Here is a 26,565-nt window from a genome sequence, read left to right as displayed (position 1 = left end):
AGGATTAACAGAACTTCTGCAGTCCAAATGTCAGCTTCTCCCGCTTTGTGGAAGAATAAAGCATTTGTACCTTAAGGACCAGTATGCTGTGTTTTCTGGTGGCCTTTCTGCAACATCCTGGTCATGGCTTACGCATCAGAAGACTTTTACAAGTCTGTTTTAGGTGAGCAGAGGGAAAGCTTTGTGAATCTTCAAAGAAAGCAAAAACTTGTAAATGAAAAAAGAATACAGAGAAACTCTTTTACCAACCAGATCTTTTATTTTTATCTGAGAAGCCTGTCTAGACAAGCATCTATTTTAATGACATGCAAAGCAGAATAGTACATGAATACTTCATTAGTAAAAGAACTTGTCATCTTTGAACCCTGATGTAATGTTTCTTGGAAGCTGTTACCTTCTTGCAATGTTAGATCCAAGTTTTACAGAGCAATATAGAAGTGGCAGTACGTATTGTATAGCTAACATGACAACTACCAATCATTAATACATAATTGACTTTATCTAAACCTTATTTGGGTAAAGAAGAACTTGCCAATGAATCGGTCTGCTCTAGAGTTTGTATCATAGCAAAAGTCTGCAAGGAAAGAGATTGGGAAGCTATCTGTTTACTGTTGTAGAGGTGACTTGGTGGCTGGTTAATCAGCCTCTGAACCCATGGTAGTGGTTAAAATTCGCTGTTGTCTTGATTTTAGTTGGTAGTTATTCATAGCCCTGGTCCAGTAACTGGCAGTTCTTAGCTGTGTTGTGGATTAGAGGTGTGTACCAGCCTGATGGGTGTCTTAGTTGTCTGCCACAACCAGAGCAGATGAAAAGCCCCTGAATTGCATAGCCTGTAGGTATTTGTGCTCTAGTAAAACTGTATTAAGGAAGAATTATCTTTGTTCTGCAAGTAAGTTACTCAAATGTTGAGGTTTCTGGTGTAGTTCCCCTCTTCTCCTGCTTCCCATCTTCTGCTTCCTCTCTTTCTCTGGCTTCCCCTCTTTCTCTGGCAGGCGAGCATGGTGGGGCTGCAGATCCCAGTTCTTTTGACGGGATTGTCGCTGCTGCTGTTGCCGTCAGTGAGGATTTTTAATAGGAATTTTGAGGGAGTTGGTTCAGGGCCCTGAGCCCCCTTTCCCACAAGCATTCTCCTTCACAGATCATTCTCTTCCCAACTGTCCCTCCTCCCATGATAGCTGTTCCCTCTCCTCTCCCTACCCTGCTCTCCCCACTGTAGCACAGCAGGGACAATAAGGGATGAACACATGCTAGCTGGCTAAAATTTGAAGAGAAGTGGCTTGCTTATTTAGTGCAGAAATTCATGTCTTTCAGAAAACTGTTAATTATTTTTCACCTTCAGCCTAGTTAATTACTGCTAGTGAATTAACTAACGCTGATGCTCCCCTATGGTAAAGGGAGCAGATTCCTGTGCCCAGTGATGCATCTTGCATTTCTGCACCAGCCTCTTCCCAAAATAAGCACCCCTTTCTCCTTCTCTTCCCCTTCTCCCCAAAATCCAACCCAAACCAAAAGGTTTCTGACAAACAGCAATGGTTGCAGACAGATTGGCTTTTGGTTACCACACACGAACAAGACATACATCAGACTGGGCAATGACGGCACATCCCTCTTACCCAGTGGATTAGTGCAGAAGGAGCTGCTCAAACCCCTTGTCTTGCTTTGTTCTTCAGATGCATCTGGGTTTCTTTGGCATGTGAGCACAAACAATTCCATCTTAGAGGGGAAGCTTTGATCTCTGCAGGGCAGCAAACCTCTGGTTGCTGTAGGTACCAGGCACTGCTGATTCGGTGGTAGTGGTTTGGGGTTTCCTCCCTGAGCTAGTGTGCAGCCATGAGTTGCAAAACTGGTTTAAGAATGGTTTACTCATGAAGATTGCGAGCTTGGTTCACAAACCTACCCAGCACTAGGGTGAGGTGTGCTTAGTCAAAAGCAGGATGACTTAGGTATACATGGGGGATCTTTGGCTGGATACTACAACTGTGATTTGCTTTCTAAAATAGGATTGCAGCAAAAGCAGCTAGTTAGGTTCGTGCAGGTTGGAAGGGACCACAAGAATCTGTAGTACAACACTCTCCTGAAAGCATGTCTCAGGTTATTGCCTTGCAGAGCCTTTTCAGGCAGCTGAATGTGTGTTATTTTATCAGTGATCTTGGAGTCTGGGTGAGCCAGGTTCTCTAAAGAACATCCAAGCATGGAGATGAGCATGAGCAGTGCAATGGCTGATTCAGTGAACCAGTTACAAGGTAGTTCTCCTGCCAAAGAACAGTGTGAGCATTACAGAGGCAGGGTATCTTTTCTCTTCCATTCTCTTGCTGTCATGCACCAAGAACAATTCCTGTTTCTCTTGTGTCAGTTGCTGCAAGCAGGAGTGAGCTGGTCCCTGCTCACCAAGCAGCTCCTGAAGCTCTGGGATCTCCTGCTGGCTCTGGGAGTTCGCCTTTGTGGAATTGAGCCAGACCGATAATGTTTCTGTAATGGAAGAGCTGTTTTTCAGTGAATTTGAAATGAGAATTATGAAATGCTTAACACCCATTATCTACAAAACCCATTCTTTAAAGAGCTGGAGTAAGTTCTTTGTAACAAAGGGAGGCTGAAGATGAGAGCAGAGCTGTGTTGTGTAAGCAGTTGTGCTGTGGCTTAGGAGACAAGCATTTGCCTTTATAAAGGCTTTGTACAGCAGCTTTATGATAGTTTAAATTTGCATAGCCTGTGGAAGTTTAGTGTGGAAGAAGCATAGGAGGGGGATTATATGTGTGGGTTATTATCTAGTGCTTCATCCACGCCATTAATGATTATAGCTGCTTTATTGTGCTCTGTACGTGGTGCAAGGCACAGGCTTGCACGAGTACTCCCACACGATGCCCTCCAGAAAACGGGAGAGCTGCAGTTGTTAACTGCAGCATTAAGCTGTTCCAGTCATTACTGAGTTACACGGGGTTTAATGTGAAAGAGCTTTTTTTTTTTCCCTGTTAACTCCTCCCGGTTCGTGATGGTTGTAGGTGAGCTGGAACAAACCACTGCATGTTTTCACTTGTTTCTCTTGATCCTCTTCAGGTAGTGAGCAGTCATCCTTCACCACTCTCATAAGCCATTGACGTCAGTACACGTCTCTTTTTTCTTCTGAGATCCTGTGTTTCCCAGCTGTGACCGAGAATTGGTGACTAATAAAGATTAAGAGATAGTTCAGCTTTTCTGCCTCAGTCATTGCTCTCTAGGAACTGCTGTACTGTAGGGCCCAGAAGAAGACCCACTTGTTTTCTGATGTTGATAATGAGTTTCAGGCATTAGAGACCTATACTAGATTCAAACCACTGGTGTACAGGTGAAAGCTCTACTACTGCCAATCTGTTCAGCAATCCAGGCTCAACTTGGGTTTAAAATGAAGCTTTTCAGTAAAAAACCAAATGAACCAGCTGTTCCTTGGGCAAATGTGTTATACGCAGACACTTAAACGCCTTAAATTAGCCAGTCTCACTGCAATGCTAGATTTTGTTTTGTGTCATCTTAATTTCTCTTCCTGCAGCAAGTCTGTCTGAGGGAATGGAAGAAGAGATAGAATCTGCTCAGTTCTTAGGGTTTGCGTGTTTCTGAGTAATTCTCTTCAAAACTGTCCAAAATCTTAAAAGAAACAGAAGGCAGAAACAATAAATTTGTTACTTTTTCTAAAGACAGAATGGTATGTATGCAGTTTTAAAGAAATTCCAAAATGTCATTAAAATGCATTAAAACTCTTTACATTTTTAGATGAGTGTGGTCATACATGCCTGGTTGCAGTAACTTTTGCAAGTTTACCTTCATGTCATTTAAATTGCTAGTCCAAACTCTGAACTGCTTAGCAGCGGAAGCAGTATCTCAACCAGTTGTTTTTTTAGTGTTTGCCTTTACCAATCCAGAGAAAGATCACCATCCTCATAATCTAAGTAAAACAGAGTTTTTATGGCCTGCAAGGCAATTCCTTTCAAAATGTTCCAATTCCAAATGCTTCATGATCACATCTGCTTATTTTTCTGCCTGAAACTCTCAAGCTCTTTTCTACCTGGATAACAACCAACGAGAAGCTCTGCCTTGCAGCTCTTTCCATAATTCCTCAGTCTCCAAGATTATATTACTTTTGAAATATTAAAATATTCCCATCTGCTGTGATTCTACCATCTTCTGTTCTGTTTGACTTGTTTTAAGCCTATAAAGTTAACTGCGTAACTGTGTTGCAGTCACTTGTACCAAATGACTCAAGAGTTTGGTTGAAAGTGTAAGTCTTTAACTGGGAAATGTTCAGGATAATGTGAATTATCCTGAAAATGGTTAGTGAGATCCTCGAAGCACCTTGCCTGTCACCTTAATTCTGAGTGCTAGAAGGTTGGAGGGGATTAGGGTTTGGAGTTGGTGGGTTGGTTGGTTGTGTCATTGGCTTTCCTTAAGGGCAGTTCTTCATGATGCTACCAGGATATCCCATATCCAAGTTTATTAAAGTCATGTTAACATCTAGAGGAGCATTTAAATATACAGAAAATATATTGAACTATTGATAAGCTTAATTTGTCTCTCCTCAATATAATTGTCAGCTCTTTTTATAACATCTTGATTTTTCACATCCAGTACGGAATCCTCCACCTAGACCTGCATGCCAGCCACCCATCCTCTGCTGCTTTGTTCTTGAAATCTGCCCCTTTTACGTGGCTTCTTTCTAGCCTGCCTGAGCTGCCAAACCTCTGTTTGCATTGCTTTTTCCTCCTCTGGTTTAAGGGAGGCTGCGTCTTTCCTATGCCGTAACTGGCTGGTGAAGACCTTGGTTGCCTAAGTAACGGGAAACCTAAAAAAAAAAAATCTTTCTCTTTTTCTGTTTTCTCATAAAAGCTTGACATTCTTTTAGTGCCCTTCCTGTTAAATAACTTGGGTGACCCAAGCTGATGTATCTCACAGGAAGGATCAGAAACATGGTTTTCAATTATAGCAGCAAAATTACAAAGGGTTTTGTAGTTCGGATGTTTAATTTCCTGCGTGCTTTGTGCTCTGTAAGGGATGCTGCAGTGAATGCCTTGGTGAAGAGCTGCCATCTGGCTGGTGAGATGGGCCTTGTTGTGGTGACTATGGGTAATTCAACCACTTTCTCTCTTCCTTTCTGATAACTTGTGTTTGCCTCATCACTTAAAATAGCTCCATGCTCACCGTGCCTTCCGGTGAACACATACAGCCATCATTTTGCTTTTGAACTAGAACCAACGTGACACAACCCTTTGCATCCTGCTCTTAAGTTTATTGTGGTTTACAGTATCTTGAAGGTTGTAGCAGAGCCTGACCCTCTCCAGAGATCACTTAAGCCTCAGAAAGCCCAGTGGGAATTAAGCTGGCTGAAGAGGACTACACTGTGTGTGCACAGCTCCATATCTCTTAGGAGGCAAAGCTCAACATCTCGCCTCCTCCTTGGGGCTCCAACTTGGCCTTCAACAGGCGCAGGGTACCGGTAAGGAGATGATTCATTGTAAAGTCTCTTCTGCTCACAACCGTAGTCTTCTATGCTTTCATCAATGTATCCAGTCTTGAAATCCATTGGATGGTAGGCAAAAGGACTCGAGAGTCTTCAGAGTGTTTTTACCAGTATGAGTGGAAGAATGGGATTACTGGTGAGGTTTATGGTAACGTGTTACATTAACAGTTTGTTATAAGCTGTTCCTCAGTGTGGGATGGGACTATGCTGTTCTTACTGGCAAATGGTTCTTCTTTTTGGTCTTTTATTTTTTTTAAGACAGACCTCCAAGTTAGCTTCTGTTTCAGAGGATTTTTTAATATTGCTTATCTGATTATGATTAAGCAATCCGGTGTTTATAGCATATGCTTTGACCTTGATGTTAGTTCAGCTGGGCAAGGATGTAAATGATGAAGAAATTCCTTAGCAAACTTACCCCACGGTATCTAAAATTAACTCTTTGATACACTATTCTAAAGTAGGAGCATTCTTTTAAGATAGTGGCTTTTGAAGACAGATACAAGTTCAGCTGCTTTGGCTAAATGTAAAGGCTGTTGAAGTTTGGATGTTTCTTTATCAGCAAACAACATCTATTTGTTTCTATGAATGTGATCCAGAATTTAATACTGTGACATTTACTAAATAGATCAGGCGTACAGAATGAAACCAACATTGTAAGGTAAAACTGAAGTATGGGAACTTTGGGCTTTAGTCTGTATAACACAAAGCACCATGGAAGGTATAGATCCAATACAGTTTTGATAAAAGCTGATTAGCTCTAAAATTCATAGATGATATGGGACTGCAGTGAGTGGTACAACTGTATTTTTTTCTGGATTTCTTCTTTTGTTTTGTTTTCTCACTAAATCTCAGGGCTTAGCTGCCTTGGTGCTACCTGTGCAAACAGAAAAGCTCCAAAAGCAGCTGCACCTAGAACATTGATTTTTTTAGCCAGAGATTTCCTCTGTGTGTTTTCATCCATACAGATTATCCTTAAAAAAGGGGTGCTTCTGTCTAAAAGAAAGATGCAGCACAAGATGCTGCTGTCACAGTGGGCTGAGTGACAACAGTACATCCCTGAGTTAGAATTTTATATTGCAGTAATTGTGCTGATCAAACAGGCAAGTTTAAGACAGCTCCCTGACAGCATGAAAAACCTCCAACTCAAAGAGCCGCCCTTAGTTTCTAACAAGAAGCAGTTGTGTGCAGAACTGCCGAGTCAAAGAGTTTTTTACTTATTCTGTAGCTGAAGGACTTGGCTCCTCTTCAAACATTTCTGCCTACAAAAGGATGGGTGATCTTGCAAGGGAATGTGCCCCCTCTAGGGGCAAAAATGTGGAAGTTTGTTTTAGCAGGTAAATTCAAAACGGGAAAAGCGTTTGCTTGGAGGGTTGAATATCTGGAGGGGGTTAACCACAGTGAGAAGGGATTTCTGCTGTGATTTAGGATGCGGCTTTCACAGCATCTCGATTTCGTGTCTTGCTGCAAGAGGTGAGTTGTGCTGTCTGCAGCAGGGCTCTGCTCTCAGCCTTCTGTAACTCTTAAAATATGAAAAATGTGCTGCTGTTTTTGCAGGGCATATCTATCTATCTCGGTAATAAATATCTTTATAAAGTGTGCCTCATACTGGGAAAAAGTCATCTTGCATTTGTTACTTCGGTAAGTGCTATAATTCTTGAGCTGTTTGTGCGTGTTGTACCCTTTCAGTAAGACGGAATGCCGTGTGAAGGCAGCACACAGCTGGCCAGTCGTCTCTAACATGAACACCCAGATTATCCCAAGGAAGTTCTTAGGAGTCTGGAGAAATACAAATCACTTTTGAAACTTCAGGGCTTTGAATATGGGAGTTACAGATGCTGTGCAACTATAAAGTATGGGTGGGTGTTGTTGCTGTGGTGGTGACACCGTGCTCCAAACTGAGCCGCAGAGTTGTCTAACTTGGGTGGTCATGTTTGTTCTGGCAGTGCTCACTAAAACATGGGTCCTATATGAAACCGTTTCAGCAAGTTTTGAATGCTTGAGAAGTTACAAAACCTTTCATTCACAGTGGTCTCTTGCCTTTGGTATTTGCTATTTTGCCTATTCAGAGCTTGGGTTTGGGATCATGTAATTCATCCAAGTAGCATTTTATGGGTACATGTGTTCCCTGAACCTTGGGCTGTGTTCCCAGAGAAATATTCCTCTTTTAAAGGTCACATGGGGAGAGCTTCATCTTCTCTCATCTCTTCCTGCTGCTTTTGAAGTTTATCCTGGTTTATCGGGGAGGTGCTTTTAACTCAACCCCAAGTTTCCATAAGGAAACAAGGTGAAGCAATTTTTAATGAAAAGTTAAGATTTTTGTAACAGTCCTTTAAAGCCTGAATTCAGACCTCTTCACTCGGGTGGTTCAGCTGTAGGGCAAGTGCTTCCAAGCATGACCGCTCCAGTGTTAAATGTGAAATGCATTCATACTCATCTTTTTCCCCCTCTCTTATCTCCTAAAGGTGCTCTTACAGAGTGTTACGATGAACTGGGCAACCGGTACCAGCTTCCCGTCTACTGCCTCGCCCCACCTATCAACATGATAGAGGAGAAGGGTGATCTGGAGACTCTGGATATTCCTGATCCCCCACCCAATTCAGGACACGAATGCCAGCTCCGTTTGCGCCTGTCCACAGGCAAAGACCTCAAACTCATGGTCCGCAGCATGGACACGGTGTACCACATGAAGAGGCGGCTGCACGCAGTGGAGGGAGTGGAGCCCGGAAGCCAGCGCTGGTTCTTCTCAGGCAGGCCACTGGCAGACAAAATGAAACTGGAGGAGCTGAAAATCCCAAAGGACTACGTGGTGCAAGTCATTGTGAGCCAGCCCTTAGCAAATCCCACCCCGGTGGAAAACTGATTTCTGTTTCTTGTTTATTGATTCTTCTAGCCTCCATCTCTGTCATGGGGTTTGTTTTACTGCCCTCTCTTCTTTTGGTTTGTCCTGCTAATGGCTTAGTTCCAAGAAATGACCAGCAAAAATTCCATCTGTGATGGAGAGCTGCAAAAACAAAATATGAATATGTAAACTGGCCTTCGGGGTTTGCCTGATCTCATATTTAACACAACAGCAAGCAGCACAGGGCAAGTGCAAAGGAAAGAGCGGGAAGGGAAGAGAGAGGAGGTAAAAGAGGGAGGGAGGAGATTGTCGTTCACTTAAACAATACAAGTATGTAACGATTCTTCAAACTGTAGGTGATGTCCTGATCCATGGAACCAGAGCAACAGAGAGCACTTTTATTTAAAAATCAAAACAAAGCCTTCATCAGTTGATAACATTTCATATCAGCACCACGTACACTTCATGCAAGAATCTCAGCTGCTCTGGGTAGGTCCTGTGCTGCCTGTTATCAGGGATCCTTTCTGGTTTGACCTAGCTCATGGGCTTTACCCAGGCTCTGCCAAGGCACAGCCAGCCCTGGGCAGTGGAGCTGGCCTGGGGGCTCAAGTTCCTGGTGATGCTCAGACCAAGCAGTTGTACATTCCAAGGTGGCAACACAGTCCTGTGCCATTGTGGGCTCCTGAGCTGGGAAGACAGCCCACCGGAGCCTTAGGCAATAACTTAGTCAATGTATACTCTCATGTACTGTACTGTACTGTAAACTTACTTGCTACCAGACTGACTTAGCCTGAAGCTTACTGGCTCGTGGGCACCTGAGCATGTGCCTGTTGAATTCCTGTATATCACTTGGATCATTAAAACAAGCTGTGACCAGGCTAGCTGAGGGGAATGATGTGCTGGTCTGTGCTTAAGTGTTAGGTGCATCACCTTTGTCAAATGGCAAGGTAGTAGGTCCAGGTTAAAGTGCAGTTACACCCAGATGCAATGGATTGCAACTTCCCCTGCTCAGTTCCTAGAGGTCACAAAGCCTGGAAGATGGTGAGGAGGACATGACAGCAGACATTTTTCAGCTTTTTGTGTGAGTGTCTTTTGCAGCAGCAGTCTTCTAGCCCTGGTGACTCTCTAACCAGGACCACTGGAGGTATCCTTACCAGCATGCACCCACAGCCCTGAGCGTGACAGTGGTGGTTCACAGCCAGTGCTTTCCCTTCAGAATGTAAGAGGAGCGCTGTCAGTAAATGACAGATCCTTTTGTAGTCTCAAAAATCTGAATCAGAGCATATTTTGGGGGTGAGAGATCCAACTGCTTATTCCCTCAAAGATGCTCTCTGTGTTCCTTTGGCTGCTCTGCACCCCTGTCTGGTAATGCCTTTGGTCGAGATCAGACCTTTTAAACACAATTTCTAGTTTTCTTGGGTTTTGGTTTTGGTTGGTTTTTTTTCAGCCAGATTTGAAATAACCTTCCAAAGTCAAATATGCTATTCAGGTGTGAATAGCTTGGTTTTGTGGGTTTCTGTCTTCCCTCTCTGAATCAGTAGTCTGAAGCTACATTTGTCCCAGCTCTTTCTCATCGACTAGAGAAACTGGTGGGTTACAGGGACAATTTTAAACTTGTTACTTTTGCTTCTTCATTAATTCCCTGAAACTCAGTTTCTGGGACTCAAAGGGAGTTCTTGCTCCATGAGCATCAGGAGAGAGCCAGAATTGATCAGTGGTCACTTATACAATATCAAGAGGCTTTCCCAGCAGGTGGAAGCAGGCTCAGAATTTACATTGATGGTTGGAAAACAGATCCACATGTGATAAGCATCTCCAACCCTACCCCAAATAAATAGAGCTTTCTTGTTGCTCCCTTTGTTGTACGAAGCCTATGGTTTTCTGACAGCTCCTTTAGACCCACTTTGGTACAGGATAACTGAAGTGCAGTGGCAGAGCTGTATAAAGGAAAATTAGTTCCCTGTTCTTGTAAGCAACAAAGTGACATGGTTTTCTTCTTTTCTTCTAAAAGAGTAACTCAAAGCTGATAAATGCTAATCTGTAACAAAAGGCTTTTATTGTAGAAGGTTTCTTTTAAGACAAATCTGATTTCCTATACTGTGTTTTTGCCACCAAGATCTTTTGCATTCCACAAGGGAAAAAAGTACTTGGTCTATAAACAGCTCAAAGCTCTCTTGGATTTTTGCTGGCAAAGGATGGTTTCATGCCAGAAAGACACTGCTTGTCCATGAGGCATAAATTACATCTCTGTGTTAATGGTCTTTATGATGTCCTTTCCCTGCAGGCCCTTCTGGAAGGGGGAGATTGTGATGAAGGAGGAGCAAACCAGGCTAACAGCTCTGTAACTGTGAACACTACAGTGCATACAACTATTTTCCTTTTTTCTTTCTTTTCTTAAGGATACGTTTTGTTGATTATTTTTCTCTTTTTCTATTTTCATTCAGATAATTATACTGGGTTTGAGATTACAGTGTGTAGGGTCAGGGAGAGCTCCTCCTTTCCCTCTCCCCACTCTGAGTTGGAAAAGGTTCAGTTTTATTATGCCATTACAGATGACTATGTTTTATATTAATTGCTTTTACGTTGGGCAGCAAGGTGAGCTGAAGGCCAAATTGTGAGTGGGCTTTGAGTAGAACAGAGAATGGGTTCATTAAAATACTCTTTTCTCTAACAGCCCCTCCTCTCTCCCTCCTGTCCCTTAAGCACATACGTATAACTGGAAAAATTCAGTGATAAAATACTTTGAAAGTGAAGACTTTTCATCCTCTTCTGTACAAAATGACAGGTGAGCACGGACCCTGCTGGAGACAGGAAACAAATTTTACAGGATTTGTATTAGGAAGGATTTCTAAGTTTCAAAACATATACTTAAAAAAATATTGGTAATGAAGGCATACAGGCATACAGCATGTTGAGTAACATATCCCATGTGTATAACTAGAAGTTGCAATTTCCCTTGAGAGAACAATGATTTCCACTTCTGAAATGCATTGTCTTTGTCCTGCAAGATGTTCTTGGCTATAAACACCACTGCAGGGGATTGGGCTGGGGCTCCTGTGGGACTCGAGTGGGTTCCTGGGGCACAGTGGGGCTCCCCACATGCCCTAGAGGAGGGAGGGAAGGAGGAAGAGGAGGCTCATTTAATGGACCAGTGGAGTAGGCGTGGCTGGAGTGAGGCTGACCAAGTGTTAAACTGCTGCTGAGCTGGCAGCCTTGGTGAGGATTGGTGCCGGTCTACATGGTGGATGCTGCTCACAGCAAGGATGGGTGGAAGCATGCTGGTGTGGCCATCTTTCTTTTGCAGGGAGAGTATGTGTTGAGCTTGGGCTCAATGCTGCTGGCAGCATGGCCAGGGCTGCCTTTCGGCCTGTCAGGTGGTGTGCTGCCATTACCATGGGGTGTCTTGGGCATAGCTGAAGCAACACAACAGGTTTCTTAACACACAGCCAGGAACTGCAATGCCAAGTACAGACAAGCGAGGAGTAATAGGACTTCTTATTAGGCCCATCAGCCCTTTCTGTCATTCCTGATTAGCTCTGGCTATGGACTGTTGCCAGTAGATAACATTTTTTTTATTACCGTGTTAGTGACAGTAATCACGTCTGTTTGACGTGATTCAGATTTTTATACTCCTTATTGCTGCATCTGCCTGACCCAGAAGTAATAACACGGTGAAAGTCCCCACTCCTCAACAGCTTGAAGGGCAGAGAGACACAAAAACATGCAGTCTGCTGGGGCGACAGAGCTCCAGGAAAGCCCCAGATGCTGTAGATCCATTGCTTGGTGCACTGCAGATGGATGTTCACAGTCATCTTCCACCATGAAGTGACAGCTGCTCCTTCAGAGCATCCAGCTCCCAAAAGTTTCACCTTGGCTCTTTGTGCCCCTCAATTTATTGGTGCAGAAAACACAGCTTGAAGTAGCTGTGCTGCAAGAACTGGTTTAGTTTTCTGAAAGCCTTTGCTTCTCTGCATCTGGGAAGTGTTTTTGAAAACTAAATGATGTGAGTCACCAGTGTAGTAAGTTGAGTTTTCTAATAGACACCCCAGTGCTAAAAGTAGTAACAACAACCACAACAAACATTCCCCCAGGAGCAACCAAACAAAACCCAGCTCCTCTTTGCCTTCCACATAAAGTTCCTAAGTGGCTTTGGGGAGGAGAGAACAGGGGGGTTCATTGGAGCAGCAAGGCAACACATGGCAATGTCCATAACCTTTGGTAAAGCAGATGGCTGATTGATAAGATATTGCTGTAGTATGACATGCTTCTGCATATATATCCATTGTTAGTAAATAATGTAAAAACATTTTAAAAACTATTAAAAAAAGAATCTTTGTTACAATGGTGGGATGCTTTTAGCCATGGATTTTTGAAAGCATTGTTGCTGTGTAAGTGTTGATGGACTGAATGCTGTACGTTTCTCCATTTCTATTTTCATCAGAAACGAAAGTGGTAGCTACATTTCTGACTCTTGATGTCTACTTTAAAAACTCTTTTCTGTGTCACTGTACAGACATCCAAAACCCTGCACCTTATGCAGAGAATGTTTACATTAAAAAATCTGTTGGCTTTTTCGCTGCGCTGCTCAGCTCCTGTTATGTTGAAATGTCAGTAGTCTCTGTTAGAGAAAGGGGCTTCTTCTCATTTGCCCTTCGCCAGTCCCCCTGTAATTCTGGCTCCCTCCTGGATGATGACTGCCAGCTCTTGGGCAGCTTGTGCTCTCCTGGAGCAGGATGTAGAGCTGTTGGAGAAAGGTGTTTGAGCAGACTTGCTTTGGGTGGGGGGATGAGCTCCCCAAGAAGAAATCTGCTTCAAACCCACTGAGATGTTGGTGCTCTGCCTTGCAAGTGAACTGACCTAGGAAGCCTTGGAGTTACACTTCCCAGCAGCTGTGCTTCTGTCTTCTTCCAAAGAAGATGAATGTCCTGCTATTACATCCGCAGCTACAAACACTTCTGTTGGTTAATGACTGTATATACAAGTCTGCCTGCTTTAAGACTTTCCCTTTCATCAAGTGTTTTTGATTGCTCTGTTCTTCAAATGGCTCTCCTCTTCTGTATTTCATCCGCTTAGGTACTCTTGTAGCCGTGGGGTGTTGCTCTTGTTCATAGGAGATGGAGCTATAGCTCTCCTTCCAGGGGAAGTCCATGCCACTGAGCCTACAAAAGTCAACTACTTGGAAGATGAGATGTTTTAACCAGCGGGCTTCTTATGTGGACTTGGAGACTTCTAAGAAACGTGTCCACTGGACTCTCCATGAAAACAGATGTTCATGCCCTCCAAGCAGGACCGCTTGCTGGGTATTTATGCGCTAAACTCTGTATTTGTGTATTTACAGACAAAGACCATTTGATCAGAGCCATGGGGCAAATAGAGAACTCAAAATCCTGGCTCCTGCCTTAAAACTTTTAGTTTATCTTGAGCTCCAAAAATTCTGCACCTGCTCGTTCCCAAGTCCCATTTTTCCTTTAGGAAATTTGAATCCAGTGAAAGGCTGGAGACAGTTTAAGGAAATTTAAACCCACATAAATTTTAGCTGATGGCTTTATTAAAATAACTAACTGGTCTTTTATTAGAAACCCTATTTGTGCCTCTCAAGTCCAGGGAATGTTGAAAAAGTGGAGGTGGCTTTGGAGCAATGATTGAAATGACTCTGTTAGCTGGCAACTTGTAAGACACTTTCATATGCTCTGAGCAAGAAACTTTGGTTTTTGTCCTCTCTGCCTCATGGTAATGGCTTTCAAAGATGGCTGGTACCATCAAATTTGTACTTCTTGAATAAATATCTTCATTTTTATGGTAAAACCTTTTGTATGCAGCTCGTTTGTGTGTGCCACGTAACAAGCATTCCTATTGCGCAGGATATGGTGCTAGATTTGGTACTGACACACAAAATACATAGTTCCAACACGAGGATGAGTGACATGAATGGGTTTTTTTGTTTTGTTTTTTTCCCCTTTTAGAGGGGAAAGTCTTTAGAGTCATATATACTGTTGTTAAACATGTTGTTATATACTGTTGTTAAACATGCTTCTTAACTGTTCCCCCCCTCTCTGGCTCCTTCAGTCAATGAAGAACTCTAGGCCAATAATAACGATGCTGTGAACACCAGGTAACTTTTAAAATGCATTATGTATTTTATGTTGTGCCTCTGTTTCTTGGTTGACAGAGCGCAGTAGTGTGTACACATAATCAGCTGCAAAGCACAAGCAGGTGCTCTTTTAGACTGTTAAATTACGTGGTTTATTTTTCTCTAAGCCAAGGGAAGATCTGCCATTGAGAGCAAACCGCCATGACCTGCTGTCAGAAATGCTGTACACAATGTCCTGTATTTAAGACAAAAAAGAAACTTCTCTTCCCCTGCATTTGAAAAAATAAAAGTACTCCTGGAAAAGCCATGCCTTAAGAAATAAATGCAGTGTTGCTTTTCTTCTTAAAGGTCTTCAGGAGGGTTTTTAATTGTGAGCTGGAGCTCTACAACCTTTTCATTACCTGTCTGATAGCCCAGAGGCATGTTTTGCAGTGATTTTGGTGTTTGATGATGTTTTAATTTGCAGAGAGATGTGCAGTCCATGGAGACATGCCTGGAGATGTGCTCAGATATCCAGCATCAACCTCTACTGTGCCCAGCATCTGCTGCCTGCAGATGTGCTCCTGGGGACAGTGCAAGATAATGGATCTGTGTCATTCTCCTATAATTACATTAACTGACATTGCCTTTATTCAAGTCACCACTTTTATAGTCTTAATTAACTACCCAAGGTATCAGAGGAGTAGGAATAATTTTTTGTAGGCCTCTTTGGTCCAATGTTAGCTAAACATTTCAATTGTTTTCTCTAAATCCAAGCATAATTTCACTGTTTAATTTGTGATGTGAGTTACAAAGAAGCCTGTGACTTTCCTGGAACTTTTTTCCTTTTATGCAAATACATTTTTGGGTGTATTTTTTATTCCTTTTATACGTGTGTGTGTGTCTATAATCTCTCTATAATCTCTGTATCTATTCATATTCACCCTTATATGTATTATTATATATGTTTTATAGCTATAAAGTAATATATATAATTATATTTATGTGTGTTTTACATATACACTGTATATGTAAAGTAACAGTGCAAGGGCTTATTTGTGGCCATTTGTTCAGACCCGTGAGACCCCGCCTGCCCCAGCATGGACACAGAAGTTGTTGGAGCTGATCTCCTTGGACACCAGGATTGTAAAACTGTGTATGAGCTTTCTGTACCCATCCCTTAGCTGAGGGAAGCCTGTTCACTTTCAAGTAGTAAGAGGGATGTCTGCCTCGGTGATGCATGTGTGTGTACTTACCCACACCACACCAACCTGTCCTTAGCATGCAGCTGCAGCATGTTTTGGTGTATGAAGGGGGCTGGGCAACTCCAAGCTGACTTGTCCCCAGGGAAACCCCAAAAGGACTTGGATTATAAATCAAAAGTGCAGAAGAGTTTAAATGTGACAAGCAATGCAATGAAATGCTGCTTCATACCCTACAGCATACAGCATTAGGGGAGAAATCTGTGTATGCTTTATAGAGCTATGTTATATAGATGACAGTGTTTCTATTCCTAATTAACATATAATTAATGTTTGTATTGTGTCATGTTTTATTGACCTGTATCTCACTATATGACATTGCGTAACATGCTATGACTAGTGTGCCCCGTGGTGGGTGTTGCACCCTCACTTCATGCCCCATTGCAAGTCCTAATTGCTTTCTGTTGCCTAAAGCTTCATCCCATGTGCCTGTCCTGCTTGGTCTGTGCTCCTATTGACCAGTGGTGGGTTAATCCCTGGTTCTGGGCTCCAGGGGCAGCACTAAGGGAAATGATCTTTAACTGTGGATCTGATTTTGCTGCTGCTTATGCTGGGGCAACTGCCCTGAGCAGGGCAAAACCCCAGAGTCACTCTGGACTCTGCAGGAAGCATCTGGCTGAAAGCTCAGGGTGGCTGGTCCCTCCAAATCCAGGCTAAAAATGCCAAGGTATCTTATGGAAAAGGCACTGGACTCATCTCTTCTCTGCAGAGTGGTTTGTTATGATCTCTCTCTGGATAATCCTGGAAAATAGGGATTTCAGCCATGCAGTTTATTTTCTCTGGACTCACAGCAGCGGCAGAGGTCCCAGAGGTGGGATACCACCCTGCAGGCATGCCCAAGCCTCCCTTCATGGGAGGTCAGTGGTGAGCTTGGAGACTGGAATTGTCTATTCTAATTAGTCCCTTATGCTGCAGGCCCGCTGCTTCATTAGGGAAGCTCTCCAATGGCAGTGAGTTTGGAGGAGGCTCGGTGGTGTGATGCCCTGTGTGTAAGGTGAGAGGGGGAAATAAATTCACTGGATTGCTGTGCCCAAAGGGTAAACAGTCAATATTTAACAAGAGAAACTAAACTGCCTCCTGCTTTCCGTCCACATGGCCTTAATTAGGTGGTTTTGTTAACAAAGCAAAGAGCGTTTCCTGTCATTGGGCTGTTCCTTGCCAGCACGGATGCTGGGAGCTGCCTGAGCCCAGAGCATGGGAGCACAAAGCTGCCAGTGTGAGTGGCTCCAGCCTCAGAGCCCAGCCTTCCCCGCTCCAACCCAGCCTTGCTTTGTGTGTGTCTTGAGTGCGGCCAAATGGCAGCACCCGGGAGAAAGGCTCTCGCTAAACCGGGTGTAACACAGGGACAGGAAGAGGTGGTGTCTGAAGTACCAAGACAACACCTACTGCAGTACATGGGGCAAGGTAACGCTCCATCAGGCTTAGTCCTGGAGAGAGCTTTGAGGCACAAGACTGACGTCCCAGTATTATCAGTCCTTCACTGGATGTCAGCCTCTGGTGCTCTCCTGGGCAGAAGAGTGGTGATGTGCAATGGAGAAAACAGAACAGGCAGTGGCAGGAGCTTGCTGTCCTGCTGGGAGGCTCTTTGTGATCCCTTTCCTCTTGTTGTCGTTGTTTGTCAAGGCAGAAGACTACAAACATCTTGAATTCCCCGTAGTGCAGTAGCTAGTTTTGGAGAGGAGGTAGATGCTTAGTTCAGCAAGGCAGCCTTGCACAATATACATCAGAGAAAGACCCTTAAGTCTGGACTCTCATTGCCTTGACTTGTTCTGGTTTCCGAACTGACTGGTGAAATTGGTTCCAAGTATTGCCTCCGGCTGATCCCGAGCATGTTACAGGCCGATGGGCCTCCTCCCTGGCATATGGCTGTTCCTCTACCATTTGTAATGACTTGCAGTTGTTGGAATGATTTGGAACAGCTGGAGCTTGGTGTGGATGGGGGAGCAGGAGCTGTCACAGCCATTCTGCTCCTGCAAAACACTGACCTTTTAATCAGGCAGCCTGGAGATGAAAGGATGGGATCAACACAACCTGGGGCTGTGAAACAGCTCCTTCCAGGAAACTGCTCTGAGGGCACCAGAGAACTGCGCTCAGGATGGAGGCTTTGATACCTCGCTGTGCTGCTAAACCACACAGGAAGCAGGCTGCGAGCCCTGCAGGGCTTACAGGAGAGATGCAATCGCCTGAAACAAAGAATTGAAGAGGATACTGGTGGTGGGACATGGAGAATTTTCAGTAAAAACAATAACCTGGGACCCTACCAGCAGAAAGGAGAAGAAAGAGAGAAGGGATCTCCCTTGGTTACTAATGACTGTCTTGCTAAGTGTGCTGCTGGAGCATGCTGAAGTCATGAGGACGGTGTGAGGCTGTGGCAGAGAGGTCTACAGTCTGTTAATGACTGGTTGTCTATCAGTCTCCTCAGACAGAGGAAGGTGCCTGGTTTACCCTCGAAAAACCATTTATTCCTATTGCTATCTGACTGTTAAAACAGTTTCAATTCAGACTGTGTGGTAAGTTACAAAGACCTGCTCCTGAAGGCAACAGAAGAAAACTCCGGCTGCAGTGCAAAATGAATCCTAAAGATTAACTTTGAGTTTAGGGGCATTTTCATGGTTTGACTGTAATTTCTCTAATTTTACCCCATCTCCAGAAATATCAGAGTCCTCGAATACCTTAAGTTCTTCTTTCTGGATATTGAAGAGAAACATTCTGGCTTCAAACTAGTTCAAATCAATCCCTTTATCCCCGTCTGCATGAGGCAGCTGAAGGGCAGCTCTGGTGGACGAGCTGCTGTTCAAGATGGTTCTCTTTTGGGGCAGAAAGGTTTAGAAACAGATGACAAGCAATGATTTCCTGCTTGGCAAGAATACATGGAATACCAACCGGTGTTTGCATCCAAAGAATAAAGGTGACCTCCTGCTAGTCGCGCCTGCAGGAAATACCAGAATCCTGGTGCTTCCTGAGGCTGAGCCATGCGGGAGCACGTGGCTGCTGCTGGCTTGGTTCAGGCTGTGCTGCGTGGACCTACTGATAGCCAGCCCAGCTCTAAGGCTGCTTTGAGAGGTCCTTTCCCATCCCTCCCATGTACAGAATGACTTGCAGGGCTACATCCCACAGTTGGCTCCTCTCCTTTCTCCCCATGTCCAAGCGCTGGCTGTCAGCTGGGAGCCTGGTCCAGAGCAGAGCTGCAGGTTGTGTCAGAGAGCAAGGTTGTACTCTAGGGGTAACCCTGGCTTTACCACCCCACCACCCTTTACCACCTCACCACAGCCTGCTCTCCTCACTGCTCTTACCGGAAAGGGTTCCAGCCTCTCCCAGCTCGAGCTGTGTGTGATGCTGGGGAGGATAAAAAAAGGGCATCAGAGCACGCTGCACCACCACACTAGCAAAAACCCGTGGGTGAAAATAGATGCTCTGCTCTCATCCCCCGAGGTAGCCACAGATGAGGACTTGTTTTTTGGAGAACTCCTTGCTAGGATGGACAGCTTGAGCTGGGAGGAGTGTTTAGATGGTTCCTAGCTGGCAACAGCTTCAGGGGTGTATTTATCCCCTCTGGGGGAAGGTTGGTATCAACGGGGACTGTTTGTTTCCCTGCTTTCCTTTTCTGTGCAGCAGCATCACAGCCACATCAGACCCAGGGTCCTTCTTGCACGCAGTGAGAAAAGATGAGCTCCAGTGAGCTGATTCCTTTTACAGGGGCATTGGATGGTGCAGATATCCCTGTACCGATCCCAGGACCTGCAAGGACGTACCTCATAGGACAGGAGGATGCACACCACAGCGTAGAGCTCATGAAAGCAAATCCTTGCCTCACATTTCAGCCCAGTAAGTCAAAGAGCAGCCTGATGCAGTCCTTTTCAGGTTGGTCATGTAATGGAGAAAGCAATAAAACTGCAGATCTGGAAAACAGAGAGCTCTCGGGCATCGTCTGCACAAAGCTGAGGGCAATAATTAGCAGGATTCATTTTACTTTCAGTGCCCACTGCTCCCAGACAGGTTGCACAGGCAATTAAAACAGAGTGGCAGACAAGAGGTACTGTTCAGAATTAGTAGACAGCATTAGTAAGATTGCCTGATTTCTGAAAGAGACGTAAGTGATTTCTGCATAGAAGGCAATGTTAAAGGTCTCATCATTTTCTGTCTGTTTTCTCTTCCTCTCCACCCCTGGAGGAAAAAAATTACTTTTCCAACAGAAAAACTGTAAAAAGAACCATTTTTTCCTTTGGAGGTGTCACTTTTAACTCGTGATCCACCGGCGATTATTTTTAGTCCTATTTAATCTTTTCCAGTGCAGAGGAAGAGCCCAGTCTCCAGATCCAACATTTCCATCAAACATCCCCAACAGCGAACAATCAGTCCCTGCAGCCTGGTCTGATCCTGCTCCCCTCAGATCTCTGCCAGTGGGGTAAATCCCATGGGAAGAGGTGTCACTCAAGCTGGAGCACCATGGGGGTTTGCACAACCAAGGCAATAGGCTGAAGACCCACAGGCAGGAGGTAGGGAAGTGTGCTGAGGAGGTGCTGCACAGCAGCTGTAGGGCTTTGCTTTATCCCTTAGCCAGGGCTTTTCTAGTTTCCAGTATGTGACAATGCCTTGTGCATTGTGTCCAGCAGTTACAATGTGGAGATGGCTGCTTTTAAATGCCCAATTTCATGTTCAAGAGCTGTTAGCAAGCTGGACTGCTGTTATGTTTAAATAAGGATTTAGTGGCATGGTTTAGTGATGGACTTGGCAGTCCTGGGATAAAGGTTGGACTTGATGATCTTAAAGGTCTTTTCCAATCTAGTTGATTTTAGGATTCTCTATAAAATGTTTATCACCCATTTCTCTTCAAACCCAGAATGAGTCCAATCCAGTGCAGCGATAACCATGGAAAGTGCTCTTTTTAGTCAGGTCAGCACTTCCTTCCTCTTGGGTAACACAGAGGCCTGTGCTGACACAATGGGGATGCTCGTGACTGCCTGTGCACAGGATCAGGGGTGCTAAAACAGTGGGAAAATCAAGATTAAAATGTAGAAAGCAGTTGCTCTGATTCTGTTCTATTCTGTTCTTACTCGTGTGTTTCCAAATCCACACCTTGTATCAGATCTGATCCAAAGCCCACAGAGCCTGGGTTTGAGCTCAATCATTTTCAGCTTCCTTCTGTTTCAGGGATACACTTGGGTTACGTTCTCACCTTGTTCTTCCTACATCTCAGTGGGGGAAAGGGAAGAAATTAGGGAACACTAAGCTTTCCTCAAAAAAGGCACTGAAATTCTCACACAGCCACCCATTTCCAGGAACTGGAGTTTCAAGTAGCATTTCCAGCTTCAGCATCGAGGAAACTCCCAGTATAAATGTGAGGGCTGATTTGTACCACAGTAAACCCAGCACAGACAAGGAGAGGCAACGCTCAGTCCCTGTGTTCTCAGGTATAATATAATGGGGAAATAATGAGAAACCACCTAGCCCGGGTGTTCTCAAAGCCAGAGCTGTGCGGAGTTTCGCCTGTGTTACACGCACGTGTATGTGAGCAAACACTTGCTGATGGGAGCGGGGCTGGCATCTTCGAGCCTGGTGCAGACGAACACTGACCTCCAAGCCCTCGGTTCAAACCCGACGTTCCGAAGCGCGGCTGCACCATCGGATATTTCCCCTAGGTGTCCCCATTGAATACCCGATTTCAAACCGGGTTTTCAGCGGAGCCGAGGGTTTGGCAGGGAGGGGATGATGAAAACCTTCACGCTTGACACCGGTTGGGTCCCATCTCCTCCAAAACAAACTCATGACGGGTACCCGCGGTGCCGACACCCGCAAATCGCCGTTATCGGGAGTTTGAAACTGTTGGTGTTGGGCCGTTTCCACACGAGATGAGCCGGGAGGAGGAGGAAACGTGCCCCTGTCGCCAAGGCTTCCACCTGCGGACACGGCTCCGTGCTCTGCCCCGCCACGGCTCGGCTGTGCCAAGCGGGACCGGGCCGAGCCGCGCGAACCGGGGCCGTGCGGGGCGGGCGAGGGCGGTGCCGGCTGGTGCGGGGCGGGGTCATCCGGGCCCGCAGGTGGAGCGGGGCTGGCCCCATGTGCGCGGTTGGAGGCGGTTCCGCTCCCTGCTTCTGCGGCGCGCAGCGGCTCGGACTTAGTTGGGGCCGGGAGGCGGCTCCCTGCTGCTGCCCGTCCCCGCTCCGCTGCTCCCGTCCCCGCTCCGCTGCTCGCTGTCCCCGCTCCGCTCCAGCATGGCTTTCGCTAATTTCCGCCGCATCCTGCGCCTTTCCACCTTCGAGAAGCGGAGGTCCAAGGAGTACGAGCACGTCCGCCGCGACCTGGACCCCGGCGAGGTGTGGGAGGTGCTGGGGGAGCTGGGCGACGGAGCCTTCGGCAAGGTCTACAAGGTGGGAGCGCAGCGCTTGGCTCGGGGTTGGGGGGGGGGGGGGAACGGCGGGTTTAATTCCCCACTTTCAGTCACCCGCTTTCAGAGCGGGGCTATTGTGAGATGTGGTCCTTGCCAAGCCTGGAGGAGTGCTTGGAAGTCAGCGGTCTCGGGCAGCCTCCAAGCTCTGCGAGTCCCCGGGACTGACACTCGTTGTATTCCTGTGGTCCTCGCCGGCGGGAAGCGTACAGCGGGCAGAGGAGCCCAGCTCCTCCAGAATGGAGCCGTGTCCACTGCTAGGAACGCTTCATCTCTGTGTTAAAGGGTGGGGGGTTCAAGGCCAAATACGCTGTCCTTTGCGCTCCAGAGCAACGGTGTTCGTGTTGTTACCGGCTCTGAAATCTCTGCTCTCTTGTGCTACAGCCGAGACAGGAGCCTTTTGGCAGGGTCTGGCTGAAAGAGCACGTTGGGGATCCAGGCTCCTTGGGGGACCCACGCTACAGGCATAATTTGGGCTGAGAGTGGTGAATTAGCTGTTGGGTAGCTGGTTTTTGGTGGTCTCATCAGATCACTTACAAAGGTGTTGCCTTTTCACAGTTGAGGAGTAACCAGTAACGAAAGAGAAGGCCAGGAAGGGAGCTGGTCCGTTGCAGGTCAGGGCAGAGGTGTTTTACTGCAGTACCCTGGGATTTGTTGTAATGAATTGGTATTTGGTAGAAACTCTACAAAAATGGACACTAAATATCCATTGAGTCGAAGTTCTAGTGAGGGTTCCTGTTTTCTAATAAAATGCAATTCCTAAAAATCACCTTTAAATCCCTAATGTAGTCATCCTTCCAAAGGTAGCACTGGTAGGAATCAGCACTTCTGTTACCAGCTGGTGTTGTGTGTTGGAAACCCTTTTGCATGTAGCCACGTTCACTCTTTACTGGATAATTCTTTGCTTATATTTGCTTACGTTTCTCATCCAATGATGCGAAGGAGGTAGCTGTTGTGAAAGAAGTTAATGACAAGACAAATGAAAACTTAAGGGGAATAACTGGTTTAAATCCCGTCTAATTTAAACATGGACAACATCTCTGAAGTGGATGACTTTCAGAATGAAGCTACTTTATACGAGGCTGGTTTGGTTTTGTTGTCGTATCCTAATGCCTCTGGTGCTAACTCCAGCCTCAAAACAATAACACAATTAGCAGACTAAGCTTACATACTGTAGGCTAAGGATGTCAGCCCCTCAGGTAATGACCTTTCCTCATCTCCAACTACTTCCATCTCCTTTGATCCCCATTTTGACCCAAATGAGAATGTGGATTGCAGTAAACAAAGCAGTGAAGACTACATGTTTATAACCAGAAGCTGACTTCCTCTACAACCAGTACATTTGGGCAACTGTCTGCTTTTCTGTTGTTTTAACGTGGCTTATCAGGGGATAGGGGATTAATGTTGTGAAGAAATCAAGGGCTATTTTATTCTTCTTAGTAAAGTTTTAATCCTCCATCTTCTTTGAATCTCTTCTCAACCTGTTCTCCATCCTGGCTGGCCAATGGACATGGTTGAGTTTTGAAGAGTTCTCATGCAAGGTTTTGTTTGTTTGTTTAAGAATCCCCCATCATTTGGGTGCCATGTACTAGAAAACCTAATTTTTAGATAGTAGCCAGTAGCATTATTGCAGAGACATCATAGTTTCTTGCCATGCTAAGATTTCACTTGCATCTTGTTTTCCTCTGTCCTTCTCAGTCTGGAGCACCACCCTGGGTGCTGATGCACATAGGATGGCGATGTGAAAGATGAGGCTTGCCTTCTTGTTCTGCACAGCTGCCAGAAAAGCCCCAAACAAAACACCCCACTGTGTGCAAGGAGAACGTAGGTGGCCAAGATGCAGTGAACAGATTTAATCATTCTCTTGAACTCCCTTTAAAGTCAATTTGCTTTTCACACAAAAGCGATCATTTAGAGCAGCTCTGAGTGTTTGTAGGGCTGTGAGAGTTTCAGGATGTTTGAATGAAGTTCCTGTCTGTCCTCTGCCCCTTTCCCACACACGGAAGTGCAGGGAGATGATATAATCCACCTATGCCTACATCCTGCCCTACATACCGTATGTTATGCTTGCTCTGAAGAGCCTGAGCAGTGCAAAAGAGTGGGATTTGTATGCTGAAGCGTATGACCTGGGAGAAATTTAGATGTGGGTAGAAGAAAAAATGTGCTTGTTTTAGTATTATAAGACCAGGTTTGAGCAGGAGGAAGGGGTGCTGGGCTGGGTAATGGTTTCATTGCCCTGCAGAACACTGTCAGGGGGCTGTGTCTTGGACTCCCTATGCACTCAGCTGAGCAAACTTGAACTGGTTTGACACAGCATGTAAGAAAAGTAGGACAGGCTTAATTTAAATATATATTAATTAAAAATAACCAGATCTGTAGTGGAGTCTGAAATGCATGCAGCAGACCGTAAGAAACCTACAGCCAGTAGAAACTACTGGGATTTCCCTGGTTTTGTACAAAAGCCTTTTTCAGCAAAAGAGGACCCTGGTGGTATGAGGAAACAGTGAAACTTGTTGCAGAGGGTAATGAAGCTGAAAAGTAGGAAGGGGGTGGGGAGAAACTGTTTCTTTCTAGCTCTCATTCTATTAATGTCTTGGTTTGGGTAAGTCCGGCAGGTATGATAAGGAAGCAATAGCAGCCTGCAGATAGCAACGTGCTCTGTGCCAAATACACTTTGTTACTCACCTCATGCAAAGCTCGCTAAATTGATGCTCTTAAATCACTCATTAGGCCAGCAGTTGGGAACTGTGACCTGTGTGTGCTAGCCTGGGCGGGCTGCAGCACCTCTAGGGTTGTGATCCTATAAAAATACAAGTTCCTAACTCAGATTTCTCTTTCTTCAGAAACACCCAAGATACAATCCATAGAATATATGGTGGTGGCTTTATCAGTTCACAGTTAACATTTCTTTGTGTGTGCAGGGAGGGAGAAGTGGTAGTAGCACCCTAGAGAGCTGTGTTGGTGAAGCAAAGCCCTACTGATCTCAGGGCCATGCAGATGCTCGGCATGAAGCCAGCAGTGCAGGCTGCTGTGGGCTGGCTGCTCGGAGCTGCTGAATCGCATCTCAGTCCTGCAAAACCCAGTAGTTGGTGCAGCGTTTACTGCTGCAGGTGGTTGTGTGCCTGTCAGCAGGAATAGATGTGCAGGGCTCTTCTGGGCATTGAGAACTCACGAGCTAGCAGGGGATGGACTGGATCTTACAAGAGCATGGGCTCAGCCTTGGGATTGGCTGCCCCTCTCATAGTGGGATTGTTTTGCCGTGCTCATGTCTCTTGTGAAATGGTATCTCCCCTTCCCAGCCCGCGGATGGGATGCTGGCCCCTGATAAGGCTTTCTCTTCATAGGGTGGGGAGCGTGGGCTGCTGCGCTGCCCGCAGCCCCCAGTGCAGCGGGAAGTCAAACTTGCCTTCCAACGGCTCCGCGTGCTGGTTCCCAGAGAGATATCGCTGAGCCCCATGTCACAGTGCCTCACAGCTGTGCCTTTTATGTTGTTGTTCTTATTTCTTCTTCAGATAATGGCTTGGGTTATCTGATCTGTGAGGGTGGTATTACTGCTGTACTGCTGCACATGCTGCAGACTGTAAGTGCTCTGTTTTGAAATGTGGGTAATAAGACTAATTTTTAAATGTTGTGCAGCTGCTCTATAAGCCTGGCTTTCACAGTGATGGGCCTGTTTGAAGGCACAAGACCGTCCCTGTCACCTGCAAACCTCTCTCTGCTCACCAGCTGAACCTGCACCGTTCTGGCTTTGCGTGAGTTGGCACCAGTGACACGGGCACAGCTCTTGTCGGTTTGATTCGTGGGGGATTTAACATGTAATTCCTGGAAAGGGTGTCACTGAGAGACGCTGATCTGCTGAGTTAGCTTAAAAAAAATGAAAGAGAGGAAGTCAACAAAGGGGGTTGGTGGAGTTTGAGTTGATTGTAACTATGGCAGCAAAAGAAAAGAAAAAGATTAAATCATTGTCCCTTAGAATGGCTGAAGGGTTTTCTTACAACTTTTCAGCTGGGGAGAGAAGAGGAATGGGAAGACACCACTCTTCTGGGCAAGCAGTGGCCCAACAATGTTAAACCTGATTGGACTTTAAGCTCAGTGTTCACTTGAAACTCGCTTTGAAACATGTGATGCTCTGTCTGTGCTGAAGTCCAAGTGAAGCGTGTCCCTGCGGAGCCACGGCTGTATGTGTGTGGCAGGGGAGAGGATAGGTCTCCATGGCCTAAATATTTTGTTAATGAGTTCAGTGCCATGGCCCAGAGCTTGGCAATGCTGCTGACAGCAGGAGCTGTGGGCAGCAGCATGGAAGAGAAAGCTTAGATGAAGGCTTTGAGCCTTTCACCCTCTAGCACGTGGCAGTTGCTCCTTAGAAAAATCCCTGCTCAGCACATCCCATAATTTTTAATATTTTTTTAATTTTCTTTGAACATGCTGTTTCCTTGGAAAAAAAGATTCTTTTTCTCACCTTTCGGATGCTGCTGTGTGTAGATCTTGGGTTTTCCTCATGAGTCTCGGGTCAAACCCATCCTT

At 45.4% G+C, this 26,565-nt stretch overlaps 2 protein-coding genes across 2 annotated transcripts in view; both read left to right on the top strand.

Moving 5' to 3' along the window:
- Window positions 1-8,519, top strand: part of UBTD2 (ubiquitin domain containing 2) — a 50,567-nt gene extending 42,048 nt beyond the window's left edge. The window contains exon 3 of the mRNA XM_057409795.1: window positions 7,948-8,519. Within this exon, the coding sequence (XP_057265778.1) occupies window positions 7,948-8,345 (398 nt within the window). The 3' untranslated portion in view covers window positions 8,346-8,519. The remainder of the gene's footprint in view (window positions 1-7,947) is intronic.
- A 13,238-nt stretch (window positions 8,520-21,757) lies between these two features.
- The window catches only part of STK10 (serine/threonine kinase 10), a 46,077-nt gene continuing 41,269 nt past the window's right edge, over window positions 21,758-26,565 (top strand). The window contains exons 1-2 of the mRNA XM_057409794.1: window positions 21,758-21,822; window positions 21,864-22,024. Coding sequence (XP_057265777.1) covers window positions 21,869-22,024 — 156 coding nt within the window. The 5' untranslated portion in view covers window positions 21,758-21,822; window positions 21,864-21,868. The remainder of the gene's footprint in view (window positions 21,823-21,863; window positions 22,025-26,565) is intronic.

The sequence above is a fragment of the Pezoporus wallicus genome, unplaced genomic scaffold (genome assembly GCF_028554395.1).
Source record: "Pezoporus wallicus isolate ANWC-B61680 ecotype Strahan unplaced genomic scaffold, APGP_CSIRO_Pwel_v1 contig_4309, whole genome shotgun sequence".
NCBI classification, from domain to species: Eukaryota; Metazoa; Chordata; class Aves; order Psittaciformes; family Psittacidae; genus Pezoporus; species Pezoporus wallicus.
Note: the sequence above shows the minus strand (reverse complement) of the source record. Positions and strands in the feature narration are given on the sequence as shown.